The sequence below is a fragment of the Atta cephalotes genome (genome assembly GCF_000143395.1).
Source record: "Atta cephalotes unplaced genomic scaffold scaffold00021, whole genome shotgun sequence".
In the NCBI taxonomy this organism is placed as follows: domain Eukaryota; kingdom Metazoa; phylum Arthropoda; class Insecta; order Hymenoptera; family Formicidae; genus Atta; species Atta cephalotes.
Genome location: NW_012130085.1, coordinates 3,381,615 through 3,402,492, shown reverse-complemented (window position 1 = coordinate 3,402,492; position 20,878 = coordinate 3,381,615). Strand labels below are relative to the sequence as shown.

Here is a 20,878-nt window from a genome sequence, read left to right as displayed (position 1 = left end):
TAATAAGATGCTAGAAAACTCAAACATTTCTATATACAAAATAATCTCCCCTAAATTAATTCTATAAAAAACTTATTGAGAAAAATATTGTCTCAGCCAAGATCCTGTTATATAAATTATTATTTGCAACCATATTTTTCTTTCAGCGTAATTATTTTACATGTTGTTACTCAAATGTGAAAGTGTTACTTATGTGTCAAATTTAATAATTCTAATAACAAAAATTGCTATTAATAATCAGCTGTGCAATAAAAAAATTCAATAAACTAAATGTAAATGCTTTATTAGTTATGCATTGACATGCATAACTATGAACCTGAGCATGAACTCTACGTGACACACACGATATTTTCATAGAAAAATATGTAAATCTATCATTAAAGTAAATTAGATGTTATTAGCCATACGTAAGAAAAATTCTAATAAAAATGTATCTAATAAAAAATTGCAATTAATTAAAAAAAAAATTCTCAAGTATCATAAAATGAGATAACTTTGGTGTAAAAATTTGATTCTTTTCTATCTATTAAAGAAAATTTTAAAAACCTATTAATTATTTCTGCTATTAATACTTTTTCCTTTTTATACAAAATGTTTATACAAAATAAAGGAATAATTTGAATTAATATTTAAAATTTCTTTAATTTAATAAAAATTTTAAAAATTGTTTTGAAACTTTGGGACAATATTACCAAAACTTAGAATAATTTTGCTCAAAATACAATATTTCATTGATTTGAGATCAATACATTTCTTAGATCAACAACAAAAAAGTATAATAATGCATAAAATATATAATTAATTCAGAGATTTGATACAAAAATAAATATTCAAGAAAGAAAACTTTGTTCAATTGTGAATACAAAATATGCAGAATATCTGGCAAAGATCGTAATATGCATAAGGATAGATTCCTAAGATTATTTGGAGACAAAATTCTGATACCAAAATATTGGAGCTATAATAGTTTTTAAATTATAAGCACTTAAAAAGTTCACAAGTCATATCGCCTAATTCGCGCAATTCATTGTCAAACGTGATTGATATTTTGCATTGTATACTGAATTGTATCTGAAGACATGAAGAATTTCAGACAGTATAATTCGTTATATAACTTTAATTAATCATTAAAAAAATTATAATCTATTATAGCCATAATATTTGAGGAGATATTCATTTTCGTCTCAAAATAATCTCAAAGATCTATCTTTGCGTTGTTACGATCTTTACCAAACACTCTGCATGTCTAGTTAAAAAAATTCAAAAATAGACAATTAGCAGTTATAAAAAAAATTAGCAGGAGAATAAGAGAATTGAGATAATAAACAAAAGAGGCGATAAGAAAATCAACCTTTTTCTAAACAAACTACGCCTAATTTAATTAGTAGTATCTAGTCAGTAAGCTTGGTTAATAATTAAAATTCCTCACCCATTTTCTATTTAGTTTTCTATTATAATAGTTAGTAATTAGATATATTTTTTTAAATAATAGAACCACAATTCTTATTCATTAATTAAACAATGTTAATAGCCACAGAGATTTATATAAATAGACTGCTGGCTCAATGTAATAGAAAGAGATGAATCTGATTCCGAGTATGTGAATTGTGCAGTGATTATCCATGTAATTTATACATATGTGAGTAAAAGAACTTAAATATGGCACTGCCCATAGCGATATCTTCAAACATGGAGGCAAAGTTGGCAGCTTATTTAAAAGTTTATACAAAATAATTATTAGATTTACAAACAATCGCTATTTCCACAAAATCATCATATCTATCATCTATTATATGGTAATCAGATTAATAGCTAGCTAGATCATAAATAATTGATAATAAATTTACAAACAGCAAATAATGAGTGTTATCTGATTTTAAAATTTGATTTAATTTACATCATTTAATTACTATTATCATCACTATTTCTAAAATCAGATCAGTTTAATCTTTACACGGGATAGTATAAATACAAGTTGGAGCAATTACTGTAAAGTAAGTAATTTATCGTATCGCATTTTAAATTTTAATAAAAATACTCATTTGTCATCATTTTACATATTATAAATACAAAATGTTTAAAATGCAAAAAATTCATCGATATACTGTATTAATTTATGGATATAAATATGAATATCTGTTAATTTTTTTTCCCTTCGTTTATTTCTGTTATGTCTTAATTGACTTTAATCCAATACGTATCAAAAAGTATAATATACAAATATGTACCTGGTTTATTTTTATTTTTTTGTGTTGGTGTGTTCCATTCCGAAATTGCAAGATTCTACAATAGCTCATTGCAAGAAATTACTTTGATTCAGAATATGTTTTTATATATGTTATTTCTTATACATTTTTAAATGCTGAAAACAATGTCGCAAGATAAAAAATTTCAATACATCATTTCAAGATAATTAAGGTTTTTGTCCAATAATGACTTTTCTGACATATATTTAACATTTGTTTGTAAAGAAGGTTAATGTTATCTTGAAATCCCGATTTAGATGCCATGAATATCGTTCATCCCCTATAAAATGCATTTATTTATTTGCAGCATCGTTTTCGATATCTATAAGAAACACATTGTCTTATTCAAAATTTAAAAGAATTTGTAAACTAGTATTATCAAAGTATATCCAAATTTTTTCTAAATTCATGCTTTTTTAAAATATTTACTAATATCATATATTTAGTAAAATCTATATTTAGTATGTGTGCGTACCTGTGTGCAAACTTTAAAATTATCAAAATAATCATTCTTTTTGTTATCAATATTAATATTTAAGCTAGTAAATAGTAAGCAAAAAATAAAAGTTTTTTATGTATTTATATTAACGTACAAATTTTACGTGACAAAGCATGTAATTTTACGTCATTTTTATTTTTTTTATCATAGATCTAACTATCTAGATTTTACAGTAAAATTTATTTAAAAGTTTCAGATATCTATTGTGTTTCAGATATCTATTTTCGTTGCTTGTGGGAGAACTGATAAAATTCATTTTTTAAATTAAACACAACTGTATTTAAATATAGACATGATGACTATAAACATTGTCAAATGTTTCAACGGATCATGGAAAAGCATTCCTCGAAATAAGTATGATAATCAATTACATATTATTATAAATATGTAATTATTTAATCATATTATCAAAAATATTAATCTCAATCTTATAGATTTTATCTGTATGCTATAAGTAGATAGTAATACATGACTAGAATTAATTTTATTTTTATATAATATAATCACATAAAAGCATCTTATCAGTTAAAAAGAAAGTTTGAATTATTTACTGCAGATTAAGAAACATATACGCCAACAGAATAGACAAATCAACATCATCGATAGATCCTAAGAAAATTGAACATTTTTCAATTATGAAAAATTTATGGTGGAACGAGAACGGCCCAGTAACTGCTCTCCATTCATACAACCCGTACAGAATACAGTTTATGAAAGATAGATTAAACGCTGGAATCAAAATACAGAATTCAAATCTTCCTTTGAAAGGAATCAAGATTGTGGATATTGGCTGTGGTGGAGGTATAATGGCCGAGGGTTTAGCTAGAGCAGGAGCTCAAGTAACTGGAATAGACGTATCGGCAGAATTAATAAGTATTGCTAAAGAGCATTTAAAATTAGATCCCAACATATCAGAAAGAGTGAATTATATTCACACAACCGTAGAAGATTTTGCTAATAAGGAGAGCGAAAATAGCACATATGATGCTGTTGTAGCTTCTGAAGTTTTGGAGCATGTATCAGATCCACAACTATTTTTAAAGGTACATTGTAATAAAAAAATATAAGGTTTATTAATACTATTAGATTTATAAATACTACATAAAAATCAAATTTTTTCAAATATTATCTGTAGGAATGTGTAAAAATTATAAAACCTGGCAAATCAATTTTCATAACTACAATAAACAAAACTCTAACATCTTGGCTACTTACTATTGCAGTCGAATATATTAAGAAATGTGTACCTTACGGTACTTTGAAATGGAATAAATATATTGCTCCTCATAAAGTTCAATATATATTAAAGAACTGTAAGTTTTATTTATGTTTGTTACATTAGTATTCCCTCCTCCCCACAAAAAAATTAAAATAGCTTATGCCAGAATTAAATGCTTTTTATGTACTAATTATATGCTCTAACGCCAATTTTTGTGCTGAAACTGTTTCATACAGCAGAAAATCGCGATTGAATGTGAGGATGCTAGTTTAATGTTAAGTTAGCAACTCTTTCATTAAATTACAAAATAAAAAAATTAATGCAGCAAAATTATGTGCTTTTATGTTTTATTTCAACATATCAAATCAAAAATTAATTTAACCGTAACGATATTTTTTTAAAAGATATACGGTAATAAAGCTTGATACATATAACATCGATAGAATATAGTACTAGTTAGTACAATACAGATAGCGAATTGGTTGTAGGCTTAAAATATTCTTCTATTTATGTGCTCTCGAAATATGCATGAGATTTTGCTCATTCCTTTTGAAACTGGAAAATCACCCTCAAAGTGATCACTCATCCTCTATCCATTTCCCTTGATATGAGCATCAAAATTTCATTGTGCATATTTCGAGAACAAATAAATGAAGAAACAATTTAAGCTTACAACCAATTCGCTATCTTCATTTTAACTTGGCGCTTTATTCTTGTAGAAAGGTGGATTACTTCGAGGATGATTTTCCGGTTAAAAGGGGTGAACATTAAAATCTTGTGCATATTTTAAAAGTATAAAAATGAAGGAACAATTTGAGCCTCAATTCAATCAATTCACTATCTGTATTGTAATTGGTACTGACTTTGTACTGATATTTTACTGTTGTATCGATATTATCTATATCAAGCTTTATTGCCGTATATCTTTTAAATCATTACGGTTACTTTAATCTGTTATGTTGAAAGCACATAAAAAGTACATAATTTTGCTGTACTAATTTTTTTATTTTATAATTTAATGAAGGAGATGCTAATTTAACGTTAAACTAGCACGGCCCCCACATTCAATCGCGATTTTCTGCTAAACCGTTTGAGCACTAAAATTTGCATTAGAGCACATAATTAGCATATAAAAAGCACTTAATTCTGGCATAAGGCCATTTTGATTTTTTGTGGGGGGAGGAAGGGTGCTGCTTAATAGACATGTTTTATATTCTTGTTAAATTAAAAAAATATATATTTAAAGAAAACATTTTATTATATAAAAATCATATCTATATAAAATTATATATTATATAACATGTTCGCAATTATTTATATAAGTATTTCTTAATTCTTTTCTTTTGCAGATAATTGCGAAACGAAATTGATCAATGGTATGAAATTTAATCCATTCACAAAACGATGGTCTCAATCGTCTAGTGTATCTACTTTATATATGCTTCATGCAATCAAACAAAAATAAAATTAGCGTCTAGATAATTTTCAGAGAGTGCCATTTTTTATTTATAAAATAGAATATTTTTTTGTTATTTATCAATTACTGTAATCATATTACTGACTAGACTTAGATGACTCTTAGATGTATTATACGTATATTATGTATATGCATATATGCATAAAATTTATAATAAATAAAATATATTTTTTAAGATGATGTAGTTAAATATTGGAAGATTGAAGTATAAAATCAATATTTAATGTTTGGATACTTTATGTATTCTATTTTAAATCTTATTCTTTACAATCAAATCATTAAAGGTTTATAATGCTAATGAGAGTTAATATTATTGTACGCGTGTAATCAAATATTATATACATGTCAATCATCAATTATAGACGTTTCGATCATAAGATTCAGTCCTCTTATTTATTACAATTAGTTATATTCAATATATATTTTGCAACAGTATAATACGATATTCAAAAAAAGATTATCCTAATTTTATATAAATTTTAATAAGATTACCGAGCTTTAGTAGTAGTTTGTGTTTTTATATAATATTTTCCATTATTCACAGTTACAAATCCCCCGCTTTCGAAAACACTAATCATTAAATGTTCTGGTTCAATTACGTAGAGTTATCATGCACGTACTTAATCTATTATAAAAATCTTCAAATCGATAGTAGAGGTAATAGACAAGTTCTAATCCATGGGGCTTAGAAAAGCGCGGGGAAAGCGCGGGAAGGTGCTATCTCTGTTTACAAAACAGGACCTCAGTCGATGGATTACATAAACATGATGACATTTCGCTATGCCTTTTGTATTTTTCACTGCCATCACCGCTCTCTCCAAAAATGCATCGATAACAAAGGCTTGCATATACTTATCGCATATATTTACCATCTCTTTTCCTCTTATGTTTCGTCATCTTATCCGCCGCGTTGTCGCTCTCGCTTGTATTTTCTCGCAAGCAAAAATATTTTATCATACGTTTTTTATTTAATGATTTAAATTATTTAATGATTTAAAGAGATGCTTAATACAGTCGTGATCGTCTGTCGCAGTACCATTGAGCACGAAAATGCTGGCGGCATGCGTAATATGATAGCGCTGTGATAATAAGAAAGGAATAAATAATGTCATATACCTAGATATATAGTTTAAATATGCGTTTACTTTTATATAACGTAATTTTACAATATATAGTTCTTATTATATATAGCTATTATATTAGTTCTTACAACATTTATAAGCAGAAACTTAATTTAATTTAATTTAATTTAATTAATTTCAAATTGAGCACCTGCTTCCGATTAACAATAAAATGTACATTTACTTTTCACAATATTACTTAAAGCATAAACTATTAACTCACATTCTATATTTGATTTTTTATAAATTTTTGCGCAAAAATCTACAGCATTATATTTATCGATGATACAATTTTTATCTAAAAGTGTTACACAATATTTAAATTTTTTATTGACGATATGCGTATACTGGTACAACTCAGAGTATATATTCTCGATGCAATATTTGAGTTCGAACATGAAGAGTATGTTTGACTTCATATACAGATATTTCGCGCAGTGTTAATTTGACCATATTCACATCACGCATTTTTATGATTTCTTCACTAGATTTTGGATCAATAATGATGAATCGATAATGATTGATTGCACGAATCGCTCAATATTCGCGCGTCTTTTGATGAAAGCCTGCCACATTGCACGAGGCAAGATTATGTTGTTATCTTGGTTGTCGCCAATTACAATTTCCACAAAAGACAGATCCACGATTCCGACATCCAGATATTTGTAAACTGTAGGAGTCAGTGTAAATCTTCTTCCCAATACGAGGTATATGACGGGATTTATTACAAGATGCTCTGCAGAAAAAAATAATATATACATATATATATATATATATAAAATAGATACAAAAGGAAAACAAATAAACAAACTGTAGAGAAAAGATATAAAAAAAATTTATAAAATAAAAACTTACTGTTCATAAAACTCTTCATTTTGAATGAATTTCTATGAGACGTAGGTCCCACGATGTCCAAGACGATGTCCAAGAATCTTATACGCTTAATGTCAATGCATATTTCCTCATCAAGATATGAGATATGAGGTTTCGAAGATGTATGAGAAGATGCGCTGTAGAAAATAGAAAATATGTACGTAAATAGACATTAAAAAAAATACATAACGTATAAAATGTATAATCAAAATTTTATAAAAATTGAATAAACTTACTGTCTCTCACACCTCCTGTTGAAACGTAATATATAGTTCATAGTGTAAGACGTTTTCAAGGATGATATATACTCTGATACAGTAAAAGCAATCTGCTCTATGCAATCTCTAGGAGCGATTGTTCACAGAGCGATTGATGTAATAAGACTTATGTATCATAAGTTTTCTTTTTTTAAATAGTGATCCCCACAAATTTTCAGAAGCTTCGCATTCCACTGAATCCTCAGCGTATGTAGTGAACCAACTGACTGAATCAGTAATGTCGCCATAAGTCTCACTAATTAGTGTTCACAATTTCACATTTTCCAGGAACATATTGTATTGTAACAAGTTCTACAATCAGAAAGATTTCAAAGATCCACATAAAAAAAAGCAATTGCAGGGATCAAATAAACAAAATGACACATAATCATTGCTGGATTCATATTTTATAGTTTGTAACATAATTTGTCTGTATTTGTATTGAAAGTGACCCGATTAAGATCCAAATCTTTGTAACGGATTGCTCAATTATATTAGTATTAATTATTTAACTTTTAAATGATAATGTTAAAAAAAATTTATACATACGTTCATTCGTACATACAATATGTACGTGTGTATTAATGTGCATACGTACATATTTAATTTAATTTAATTTTTAATTTAATTTATTTGTGCATTATTTACAAAATAACAAAAAACATGACGACTACAAAGAGTAAACGAGAAAAAATTAAATGTAAGATGCAAAAATGAGGCACCAGCAAAGTCTCTCTAACTCTTACCAGAAAATGAGAGTAAAGAATTACAGTATAAAAAGCGCCAAAGCGAAAATAATAAAACATAAATTTACAATAGTCATATTACATAGTCCGAAAGTTGGATTATAAAAACGTAACATGACATACCATAAATTTAAGATACATTAATATTGAAAACTGAATACAAGACTGAATATAGTAGTAGTGAACAAGTAATAAATCGGTAGCATACAATAACAGTGCTGAAAGCTGAGAGATGACGCAGATGCGAGAGAGAACGTCTGCGATCATAAGAGATTCAATGCTACGCAATAAATACACAATATCGAATACACATACATATGTAAGTATTGGATCATCCGAAAAGTTCGTGCTGACTAAAATTTAAATTTTAGTATACATTTATTAAATTAAAATTTTCTGCGTTTCAATTTTCCTTCAATATCGGCACTTTCCGAACGACCCAATACTTAATGTGCATGCATACGTTTATACATACATATGTTTATAAAAATACGAAAGGCATAGCAAAACGTCATCAGATTTATATAATCCATTAACTAAACTGAATGATCCTATGTGTATGTAAACAGCGATAGCGCGACCTTTCAGCGTCTTCCCCCTCTCTTTTCCTGTGCCTATGAGTATCCCCTCTAATCCCATGAATTAGAATTCGCCTGTTAGCCTTACTCGTAATGTATACAACAAAATAATGGATTATGTTACAAATATTGATTATAGTATATTGATTATAGTATATATAGTATAGTAACTCGTGTAGTGCGAACTAGAGTTTTCTGTGTAACAAATATTCAGTTCACATAGCTTATCTTAATCTTTCAATGTTTTTCAGCGTATATCTTATCTAACTTTTTTTTAGGATTAATCTTCACAATTTTGAAGACTGATTACTACAAATAAAATAAAATTGAAATCGTTGAATATTATTACACGTAACGCGAAGCATTAGTTACGTAAAGATTTCGAAATAGTGAGTTCACGAAATATTGTGAACTCAGTGTGGTTTACAACTCAGTGTGGTTTACAACAATTTTTTTTGCAAATATTATCAATTTATGTAAGTAATAATTTCTCTCACTTATGAAAATATTTTTATATACATATTTTTTGTAATATAAGAGAATATATTGAATTTTTCATTTGATAAAAATTATTATTGTAAAAAATAAATAGATATAGTATAGATATATATAGAATACAAAAAAAAATTTCATTTAAAACACAATATTATATTTTGTTCTTAAAGTTAAAAATGTCTATTTTCTGGAACTCTAATTTAAAATATTTTTTAACAATTTACAAAAAACAAGCAGTTTTAAACAAAAAAATACTTTCGAAATTTTTGTTCATTCTATTGTGTAATATTTTTTTATTAACAAAAATATATACATTTGCTTGTTACTATTATATTCCTGAATTTCGATTTAAAAAAAATGATTACAATATGTTTATTTTTGTAAAAATTATAAATAAAGTTTATTGAGTATATGCGATACTTATATGAATCGTTTTTAAAAAGTCCGGAGACGTTAAAATATCTCGAAAACAGTCGACTATAGCAAAATATATGTAAAAAGCAATTATACTAAATGAAATGTACTGATGATAATAGTTCTACTTTGGGTGGAGTCACACAAAAAGGTTCAATGAAGGTCAATTTGAATTTTTTAAATGGAACCCTCCATGTTTAATTGTTACTCTTATTTTCATTTTTACACTAAAAATAAAAATAAAAATAAAAATCACATCCTTTAAGTTTTCGTATAAATTTAGATAATGGTATATTTGTCAAATTCTAAAAAAAAGATTTTATCTATCAGACACTTTAGATTAAATAATACAAATGTCGGCGGTGTATTGTAATTTTCAAACCTCATAATCCGAAATGTACTTTAACAAAAATAATACTTTATTATAGTTTTGGAAAGCTCTTGAAATAAACTACAAGAATATGCAATAAAAAAAAATGGAGGATTCTATATAAAAAATTTAAACAGACCTTCATTGACTTTACGTACTCCACTTAAAGTCGAGTTATTATCACTATTATATATATTTCTATAACTATTTCTTATGTATATTTTGCTTATAGTCGATCGTTTTCGAAATATTTTAGTGTTTCCGGATTTTTTGAAGTCCATATATTGTTTGCGTAGAAAACCGTAAAAAGGCATTTTAGGATTAAATTTAAAACATTACAAAGTGTACATATGTCAGTTTTATTTTTCTATGTATCATCATCAATAATATGTTCAAGATTCCAAAATTGTAAAATTATTTAAATTCATCTGAATATTTCTAAATTTATGCTCTTTTACAATTTTTTCTAAATTTATCTACGCATTTTATGATTAACATATCATTATCTTTTAAGCATAATAAATCAAATATTGTCTGGGTTTTTTGTAAATCAATAAAATTAAAATTTATATATATAAGTATTCTTAGATATAAGTATTCTTTGCGTGTTTTTTTATGGTTTTCGAAGAATTTTCGTTGATGCAATTTGCCTTTTAAATTATAGGTGCAAAGGTGTAAGTGTTTCAATAAACATTCAAACATGATGGCTTTCAAGTTTACTAAATCATGGAGAAGCATTTTCCAAAACAGGTATAATGGTAAATAAATGTATTAAATCGTAAATTATTACGGTTATCTATAATAACCGTAATAATCTATCTCTTGTAAGTACAAAGTGTTGCTGTGCGTGCCTTAGTGTCGAGACACTACCAATGTCTTCAGATATATATTTAATCGTGTCTAAATTATTTAGATATCTATAGTTTCTTATCTTTAAAACACATGCTAGAGCATTAAAATTATACATTCTATGTATAATATGTATATTCTATTTAATATATAATAATATAATATAATAATATTTGTTCAATTAAATAAAAACCATAGACCATTTATTATAGATTATTAAGAAACATCGTATGTATCAATACAATCGCCAGACCAATTTCCACGGCGGATCAAAAGGAAATCGAACAGTTTAATGCTTTTAAAAACTTTTGGTGGGATATGAATGGTCCATTAGGAGGCCTTCAATTATACAATTCATTCAGAATACAATTTTTGAAAGATGGATTGATAAACGCTGGATTTAAAATACAAAATCCAGATTTTCCATTAGAAAAAATAAAAATTGTGGATGTTGGCTGTGGTGGAGGTATATTGGCTGAGAGTTTAGCTAGAGTAGGAGCGCAAGTAATTGGAATAGACGCATCCGAACAATTAATAAAAGTTGCTAAAAATCATATTAAATTGAATCGCGATATATCAGAAAAAGTGAATTACATTTATACAACCGTAGAAGATTTTGTTAATAAGGAGAGCGAAAATAGCACATATGATGCTGTTGTAGCTTCTGAAGTTTTGGAGCATGTATCAGACCCACAACTATTTTTAAAGGTATAATATTATAATAAAAAATTTATTTAATATAAATACTACAAATCAAATGTTTCCCAAATATTGTGTATAGGAATGTGTGAAAATTGTGAAACCTGGAAAGTCAATTTTTCTAACGACGATAAACAGAACTTTAACATCTTGGTTGTCTACTATTATAGCATCCGAATATATATTCGGATCTATACCTTATGGTACTCATACATGGAATAAATTTATTACTCCACATGAAGTTCAATGTATATTAAAGAACTGTAAGTTTGATCCTTGTTAATTCTAAGAAAAAAATATTAAAAAACAATTTGTTGAATAAAAATTATATCTATATGCCTATATATCTAATAAGTGCCAATTATAAATATTTCTTAATCCTTTTCGTTTTTCTGCAGATGGTTGTGAAATAAGATCGATTCGTGGCACGAAATATAATCCAATGACAAATAAATGGTCTTGGTCATCAAGTCTATCTACTTTTTATTTACTACATGCAATCAAACAAAAAGAAATTGGCATGTAAATAGTTTTTGAAAAACAATTTGTATTCATAAATATAAAATATTATTTTAATATTAAACAAAAAATATAAGTTAAAATGTCTTTATACAAATTTCACAGCATATAAAATTATATTTTCGATGCAAAAACTTTCGTTCTTTTGATAATTTTGTAATTCCATAATATTTCATGCATTTGCATTATTTCTCTACGTTGATAAATTTTCTTATTCATAAATAATACTTCTTGAGTATTTTTACACACACACACACGCACACGCACACACACACATACACACACACACACACACACACGCACACGCACACACACACACGCACGCACGCATGCACGCACGCACGCACGCACGCACGCACGCACGCACGCACGCACGCACGCACGCACGCACGCACACGCACGCACACACACACGCACAAGATTATTTAAACTATTTGTTTTATGTTTATTTGATGTATCTTGAACATAGAAATAAAAATATTTATCAGAAGTAGCTTATCTATGTTTATCTATGTTTTCCTTCCTTTTCTTTGAAAAAAGCAGTATATAACGATATCTCTATCATAAATTATCTAATACTTTACAACGAATCAGCACTATTGCATACTCTAATTATAAAATTATTAATAACAATTAATAACTTTATAACTATCAAGATAATTTTATACTAACGTTAATGTTATAAATATCTGTGTTATAAATAGTATTGCTGGAAAAATTGTTCAATGCATGATGTTTTATAATGCAGAACGTTTTCGTAATCGTGACTCACGCAATGTGCAAATAGAGAAGGACAACTATAAAGCGTATATATCTAATCTTTATCATATCTCTCATATTTATCTACATAAAAATTTTTTAATAATTTTGTAATCATAAAGACGTGATGCGTTGCTAATATTGTTTTTTCACATTTGTATAAAAAAATTATATTTTTATATTTATTTTTATCTCTACATAGCTCTAAATTTATCGGAAAATTAAATTTATTTTAATTTATTTTTTATGTTTGGTAATAAAAAAAAACTATCTCCGAAAGATAATTATTATTGTGAAGAATTACATTTTCATGTATTATTTATTTATACGTAACAATATATTATTTATATGTAACAGTGAAATTTAATATATCATGTATCTTCCTTTTTTCATTTTCAAATACGTAGTCAGATTTGAATGAGTTAAACTCAAAAGAAGATAATTGAATTGCAATTTATCGTTTTTGAAATTCGTTCTTCATAGCCATAATTTATCCTACAAGATCTCCATTAAATAAAATCGTTTATATATTTATTATAGAGTAGAGCACGCACAGGTATCGTCTCTCTATTTCCCGTACCCTGTTATCCGAACGCGCCTTTACGATCCGTCTTCCACATTTCTTCTAGCAATAAAAACATTAAGTATACTTGCCAGCACTCCGACGAAGTATACCTCTTGCAAAATGTTACGGTCTACTACAGTTCGCTCGCGAGTAAATAGAAGCTGCGAAAGGTGTGTGATACCTATTTGTACAGGAGCTCAATGTTCTTTCTTTAGTATAGTGAGCTTGCTCGTTACATCTCAACGAATTGGCTTATTTTTTGCCCTAATTGAGATACTCAGGGAAATTATTAAGTCTTGTGCTGCGCATTTGTCTAGCGGGAGAGAGTGCATCCTCTGGATAATAATAATGTTCCAATAATGTACCATTATATTCAGAACCCTAACGTGTTTCGTGCAGCTAAAATTAGTACATACATTTTCAACTAATTAGATAATTTCTCAAGCAATTTCAACTAAGTATGTTTATTATTCCAACCAATATATAATATATGTACCAATATATAATAAAGCTCGAAAGCTAGTGTCGAAAATTAACTTACGCATATATGCATATTGCGCATTTAAAATTACGTTCCCGTATTCATGTTTCTAAGCACTTTCAGCATATTTCTAAGCATTTTTTCGGAAAATACATGACTCGTTGAGTATCAATCAAATATATTCACCTTCAATTGCATATCATTTTGCCTCGCACAGACTACCAATACCGGACTCCACTGACATAAGAGATTATTTCACTTATTTTATTACATACTGTTATTTTTAATGTTAGATACATAATGCATATAATCACGAAGCCTATTACTCCGCGAGTGCGGGCGGGCGGATGGAAAGAGCATTCATCCCGTTTCGTATCGTTCTAACTCTTGGCATCGTATTTTAACGATATCGATAATTTGGAGAACCGCAAACCCCCTGACGTCACCGGTACATCGAAGCATCTTGCCGGCGCGCAATCCTTCCACCTTCCTTTCACCCTGTGGACCGATAATCTCGATCAAAAGGATATTAGCAAGTAACGAATTATAGGAATTTCGGCAAATTAGATATTGAGCGAATTGAAGGATTGCGTTACTAATTCCACCGAGACGCCGATCGTTACGCCAAGATTTATTCAATCGCTGTCACGGAGCAAAATCTCGGAGAAGATTTTACATCTTTACAGACACAACGTAAAATTTGTATCTACACGTGAAAGCGCACATGTTTTCAGCAAAAATTATGAACGTCCAATAGAACTTGGTCCAATGAGTCAAGAATCCAACGTGCTTCAATGAAGTTTTGCTTGTAAAACACACGAAAATGTTTGTTTGAAGAAAAACGTTTTTCGTGTTTACGAGATGATAAGTAATCATCATCCGTGTTTAAATCGTCGTTACGAATAGTCGCATCCTGCCCTTTCCTTGTCCGATCTCATGGCGCGGCGCCGACGATCCAGCCGTCGCGGCTACACACGTGGCCTTCTATTTTGCTCCATGCCAATCTTAATATTATCCTTCGAATTATGGCCCTAATGCTATCCATGATACGCGTTCCCACTACACGTACGAGCTATCGGCTAATGATCGAGCACGAAATTCAGAGCGATCTCTCCTCCGCCGGACGTCGAATTAGTATTAGGATACCATCTGGATTATTTCGCAACTTTTGGCAAACGGCGTGATTATTCGTCATTTTCATTATATTTACGCAACGAGCGTTTTATTTTTATTATCTCGATAGACCCTTATACGTGTATTCAAAATAAATAATACCGATCTCTTAGCTTTCCAGCGAAAGAGTCACGCCAACGCAAACATCTCCTGCTTCTTTCAACAGGCCAATGGCTCGTAATTATTCGCCTAAGTTCACGTAAGTTTCGCATTGAACATGCTACATGCGGATATTTCGCAACGTCACGGACGGGTGACTCCGCCATCCGTCGCGAACACGAGACATTGTCACGAGATCTTGCCATCGTAAATCTTCGGCGCTATATCGACGTGGTGAAGTGACGCGAATGATATTCGCCCGTCGGCTAGAATGCATTCATATATCGCGGCACGTATCGTGTCGCTCGTAGCCTGTCCTGGCAGGAAGCGGCTGGCTATACACGGCATAACTTGTAGCCGTGTCGTGATAGCGACACTTCATAAACATGGACTGGCGTCATGTCGCGGTGGTACCGACGCGAAGCACTTTACATCGTCGATCGTTATCCGTCCGCGCCGATGGACATCGACATTGGACGCCCGTTGCGTTTACGACCCGCTTGACGTGAATATACATAGACATAGATCGAGAAATTATGACTCTTCATTCAAGAGTTTAACGAAACTTTATTTTACTAACATATTTAAACGTTTTATTTGCATATATTTGTAATATAAAATATTACTATTTGAATGATAAAAGCAGCAGATTATTGCCTTGATTATTTATTAAATAGTCTTATTTTATCATAATTAAATACCACTTATGATACATAGATCATATAATTAGAGAATACATATTATATTCTTCAGTATTTAGTTGAGTAAAATAACGAGGATACAAAATTATTTCTTCAATATATCTTTCAAAGGACGTAAGAATATATTACAAAACATACGCAAATATTATTATGAATTCACCAGTCTAATTAATCCGAAAAAAATATTGTAAATAATACGAATCAATTGATATGTAATAATAGTAATGGAGATTTTGAAATTCGTATAAAATTAGTCGCAATTCAAATTACAAGTTTCATTATCGTGCATTGTACAATACAAAAATTTTTAAGTACTAGCGAGTGAATCGCTAGAACGATATAATTCAAATTTCATTTATTTACAAAAAGCAAAAAACATAATGAATCAACACAAAGAATCAACTGAAGTTCACATGTTCAGTTCCAATTAAATAATTTAAATGGACTTTACTCTTTATATAATTTAATATTGATTTTTTGTTAAAGTAAAAATGCTCGTATATATTTTCAATTGATTTAATATTGATTTTTTTTTATTAATTTTATCAAAATTGTATTTTCTACTGTATAATAACGCTAAATAATTACATAGCGTAAATATAATGGATAAATTCACTCATCAATTCCGCCAATGTTGATATGATTCCGCCAATGTTGATATTGCAGGACAATCTTATGCCAGGAGAAATCCTATAATACAAAATATATATAAAATAATTTGATTATCTTACATTCACATGGAAATTGTTAAAATTCGATCTAATTCTGAATATCTATCGCGTATATTTTAATCATGGTCGGATAGTAACTAGTTAATAAGTTAAAAGTTAAATAAAAATAACAAAATTAATAGTTTATAATTAAATTCAGTAATTTTAAATGAATTGATTATTAATTTAACTCAATTGCTTTTAAACTTTTTAATTTATTAATATTTCTTTTTAAATTAAAGTTTTTTTATCTCTTTAAAAATGCCAATATTATTTTCTATAAAATCTTAAACATTACCGAATTAGTTTTAAAAAAACTCAATGAATAATGGATATGACACTTATAATATTCAAAGATAAATATGGGTTGGGTCTGCATTAGGGAATGCTATCAGTTCTATTATGCCAAGTCTTATTTTACGTTAATGAGCGATAAAAAAAGAATAAAAACTTTTTATTTACATATAATTTTCAAAAAATTGCAGGCATGACGGCATGACTAGCACAAAGAGGAGTACAAAATTATTTATGTTTTTAAAAATTATTTTATTTTTCATTTATAATACAAGTATCCAAATATGCACATTCTGAGGAAAATAATTAACTTACCCAACTTTAATTTTAATATATTCGCATCATCATTACACAAGTTTTTACTTAGACTTAACTCATATTCTCTTAAAGAGAAATAATACAATCAATGAGATAAATCAATCTATTTCAACTGATGATCAAAAATAAATAACTTATAATAATTTTTTGTAATGTAGATTAAAAACTTCAGTTCAATCTCCTCTCTATTTCTTTATTAATTTTAAAAAAAGTTGAACTGAGATTAAAGTTTAATTACACTGACAAATAAGCTAATTAATCGGCAATCTTCATAATTCTTATATATATAATTTGAGTAATGTATATGTAATTTAATTGAGTAATGTGCGCTTAATTTCTTATAGCACAAACAAGTTTATTTTTGATCGTAAAAGAAAACAGAAATATTTCCATATAAAAAAGTAAATAAACAATGTTGGATTCTTAAGATGTTAAACAAATAATTATATAATTAATAAATTACAAATTATATAATTATATAATTATTATAATTACCGCGTATTCTTAATTGCCCGTCTTTTCTTTATTTATTATTTGTTTATTTTCAGATTTCAATATTATTCATTTTTATAATTCCGTAACCTGGAAAGTCAATATCTCTTAAAATCTTATGCTGTGTGATTCTATAATGTGTTATATGTATAGTCGGAAATCTAATACCCGTATTCATAGTCAGATCTTATATTTAAAGTTTCTTTAAATTTAGATTGGAGCTTTGTAGCCAATGAAATAATTCATGGAGTATCTGAAGATAAAGGAAGCCTTAAATATAAGGCCTGACTATGAATATCGACATTAATGTTAATTGATGAAGTTAATCAATCAGCATTAGAGAAAGGGAGAGAAGGGGGGGAGAGAGGGAAGTACAAGTTGGTTATTGTTCAACTTCAGCGATAAGATTTATAATTAGAACTCTCGATTCATTATAGAATCAGCATTAAACGAAGTGTTCGCAAACAAACTTTCAAAGAAAATTTCGGCAAAAAGGCCGATTTTTCTACAAATTAATTTTGTTAGAAAAACTGCATTTTTCAATTAGCACCTCAATATAATAATGCAGAATATACAAGATGTTACCGGGTTAAATCACTAAACTCAAAATATGATAATGTGAATATAATAATTAATTAAAATATAAAATATGAATTCAGGAGACAAAACAAATTTTTTTTCTAGAAACTTGCTTTACAAGTAATGCTTTGACTCCACAAGTTACAAAACTATAGAATAATGTTGAAATATGTTTTATTTTGAAAATTGAAGATTATTGATAAGCTTTTGTTTATATTGTAAGTAATCAAAGCAAGTGTGCAAAAAAATTACAAATGCATATTACACATAATATCAGTTACTCATTTTTACACCAATAAATGTAATGCTTGTTTCAGGACTGAAGGTCATTAATTTGAACAAAACATTTAAATATCAATTAAAATACAAGAAATATCACTTATGGTCAAAGTTAAATGTTTAAATAATACATACATATGTACTTTAAATGATTTTATCTCCTAAGATAAGTCATAAGTATGCAGATTATACTTTTTTTTAATACAATCAACCTGAAATATTAATAATTTAATTAGATGCATCATAAAATCTGTAAAAAAACTTATTGTGAAATATATTATCTTGGCCAGCGATTTAATAATTACATTTTGATTAATGTAAAGCAATAAAGAAGAGATATACCTAGATTATTTCAACATTATTCATTTCTAGTTTTAAAACTTATAAAAACTTTCTTAAAACATTTGTAAGCAAACTTTCAGAGAAAACTTTTTATTTATTTTAAGATCCTAAATATTCATATTTCAAATTGACCGTGGTTTAATCCAGGAAAATTCTGTATATCGCCAAAAAAAAAATGGTTGATGTGATAAACCGAATCCAATTATCGATTCAAAGTAAATAATTCAATTGACAAGCTTCATTTTATATTCGTCTTATATAGAATTCTCAATGGAACATTAATTTTTCTAAAAATTAATCCTGCTGAAACCGTATTTTCTCGATTAATGTCTTAATAGAACTATAAATATAAGGTGAAAACATATACTCACCAATTTAGCTAATTATCAATTCATGATTCCCACTGAGCAGGACAATGTAACATCAGGAGAAATCTTGCGGAGATATAAAGATCCGAGATTAATGGCAATCATAACCTTGCAATTCATGGAAATTGCTACAATTCAATCATGTATTATGAATATCTATCTCATATGGTTTTTAAACTTATTTATATTAACATTACATAAATTCTTATACTGATAATTAATCTAACGATCAACATAAATTCGACTGAAATTCGCGAAAAACAGAAAGATATAATTGACGTGAAAAACGCGATTGCAATACGTAAATTAATGGCGGATTCAATTGGATTTGACTAGGACGTGCGCACAGGGGATCAATTCTATAATCTTGAAATGAGATGAAAATTATAAAAGGAAATGAATTTACTAGAATACTTATTTCATTGGTCAACACCTAGTAAATTTGCTCGCTTTTTTGGAATCGATTCTGGAGATCAATTCTGTATCTTGAAAATATTTATTTATAAATATATCTACCTTATTTTGTGTATGACGGCTTTAAGGTGAGTGCATCGATGTGCACTGAGTGCGTCTAATCGCTTATGATCGGCAAATTTCATTGCATACTTCTATCGAATAAAACTCGATCGATCGTTACAATTTTTCTAATCTCTAGAATCGCAATCAAATTAAAGTTTCGATTGGTGTATTCAGATTTCATTGTAACTTAACAATATTTACAATATAATTAATTACCTAAATATTCTTTTTGGCACTTAATGTAATATAATAAAGGACACAATGATCGTTGCGTTCGCAAAGGGAAAGGATGAACGTGCAAAGATGGGAACTTGGAATCTTGGGATTCTGTCTTCTGAAACTGCATCATCGGCGGAGCGACCGCGCGGTTTCAGCAGATAAGTGGAAACTCTGTAACCCGCGGGGCCGGTCGAATCCGTGACGTCGTCTACGTGCCGTGCCACTCTCTCAGTCTCGTATTCGACGCATCGTGCAGCGATATTGGTACTGCGAACGCATAACGGACGTACGAGGTATCTTTCGAAGGATCCATGCGATGCACGCTGCCTGTGGAACGAGTGCCGGGCGCGCTGTTTTTGATTCGCGGGCACGACTCGATGGAAACGCATATGCGATAAAGATTGCAGACATCGCTAGGTGTACTGAGTTAGATGGTGTCGAGCACATCGCAGCGGTGCTTCGATATTACGCGAAGAATATGGACGTAACGCTTGTAAGTCGTAAAAATTCATTTGCGAGGATATAACGTTCTGTCGTTGTGCGGTCGTTCCGGTAGCAAGGTAAGGTTAAGTTATTGCAGTGCGGTGCGGACAATCGCTTCTCTTATCGGTCGTCACG

General features: G+C 28.8%; 2 protein-coding genes across 2 annotated transcripts; both read left to right on the top strand.

Annotated features, from left to right (window-relative positions):
- The first annotated feature begins 3,037 nt into the window (after positions 1-3,037).
- LOC105619399 (hexaprenyldihydroxybenzoate methyltransferase, mitochondrial-like) lies at positions 3,038-5,429 on the top strand. The gene is made up of 4 exons (XM_012200920.1): positions 3,038-3,099; positions 3,302-3,788; positions 3,881-4,058; positions 5,314-5,429. Exons 1-4 carry the CDS (start codon positions 3,038-3,040, stop codon positions 5,427-5,429), a joined length of 843 nt encoding a protein of 280 aa, XP_012056310.1.
- Positions 5,430-10,998: 5,569 nt separating this feature from the next.
- LOC105619456 (hexaprenyldihydroxybenzoate methyltransferase, mitochondrial-like) lies at positions 10,999-12,369 on the top strand. The gene is made up of 4 exons (XM_012200974.1): positions 10,999-11,045; positions 11,357-11,852; positions 11,926-12,106; positions 12,242-12,369. The coding sequence occupies exons 1-4, from the start codon at positions 10,999-11,001 to the stop codon at positions 12,367-12,369; spliced, it is 852 nt and encodes a 283-aa protein (XP_012056364.1).
- The last annotated feature ends 8,509 nt before the right edge of the window (positions 12,370-20,878 follow it).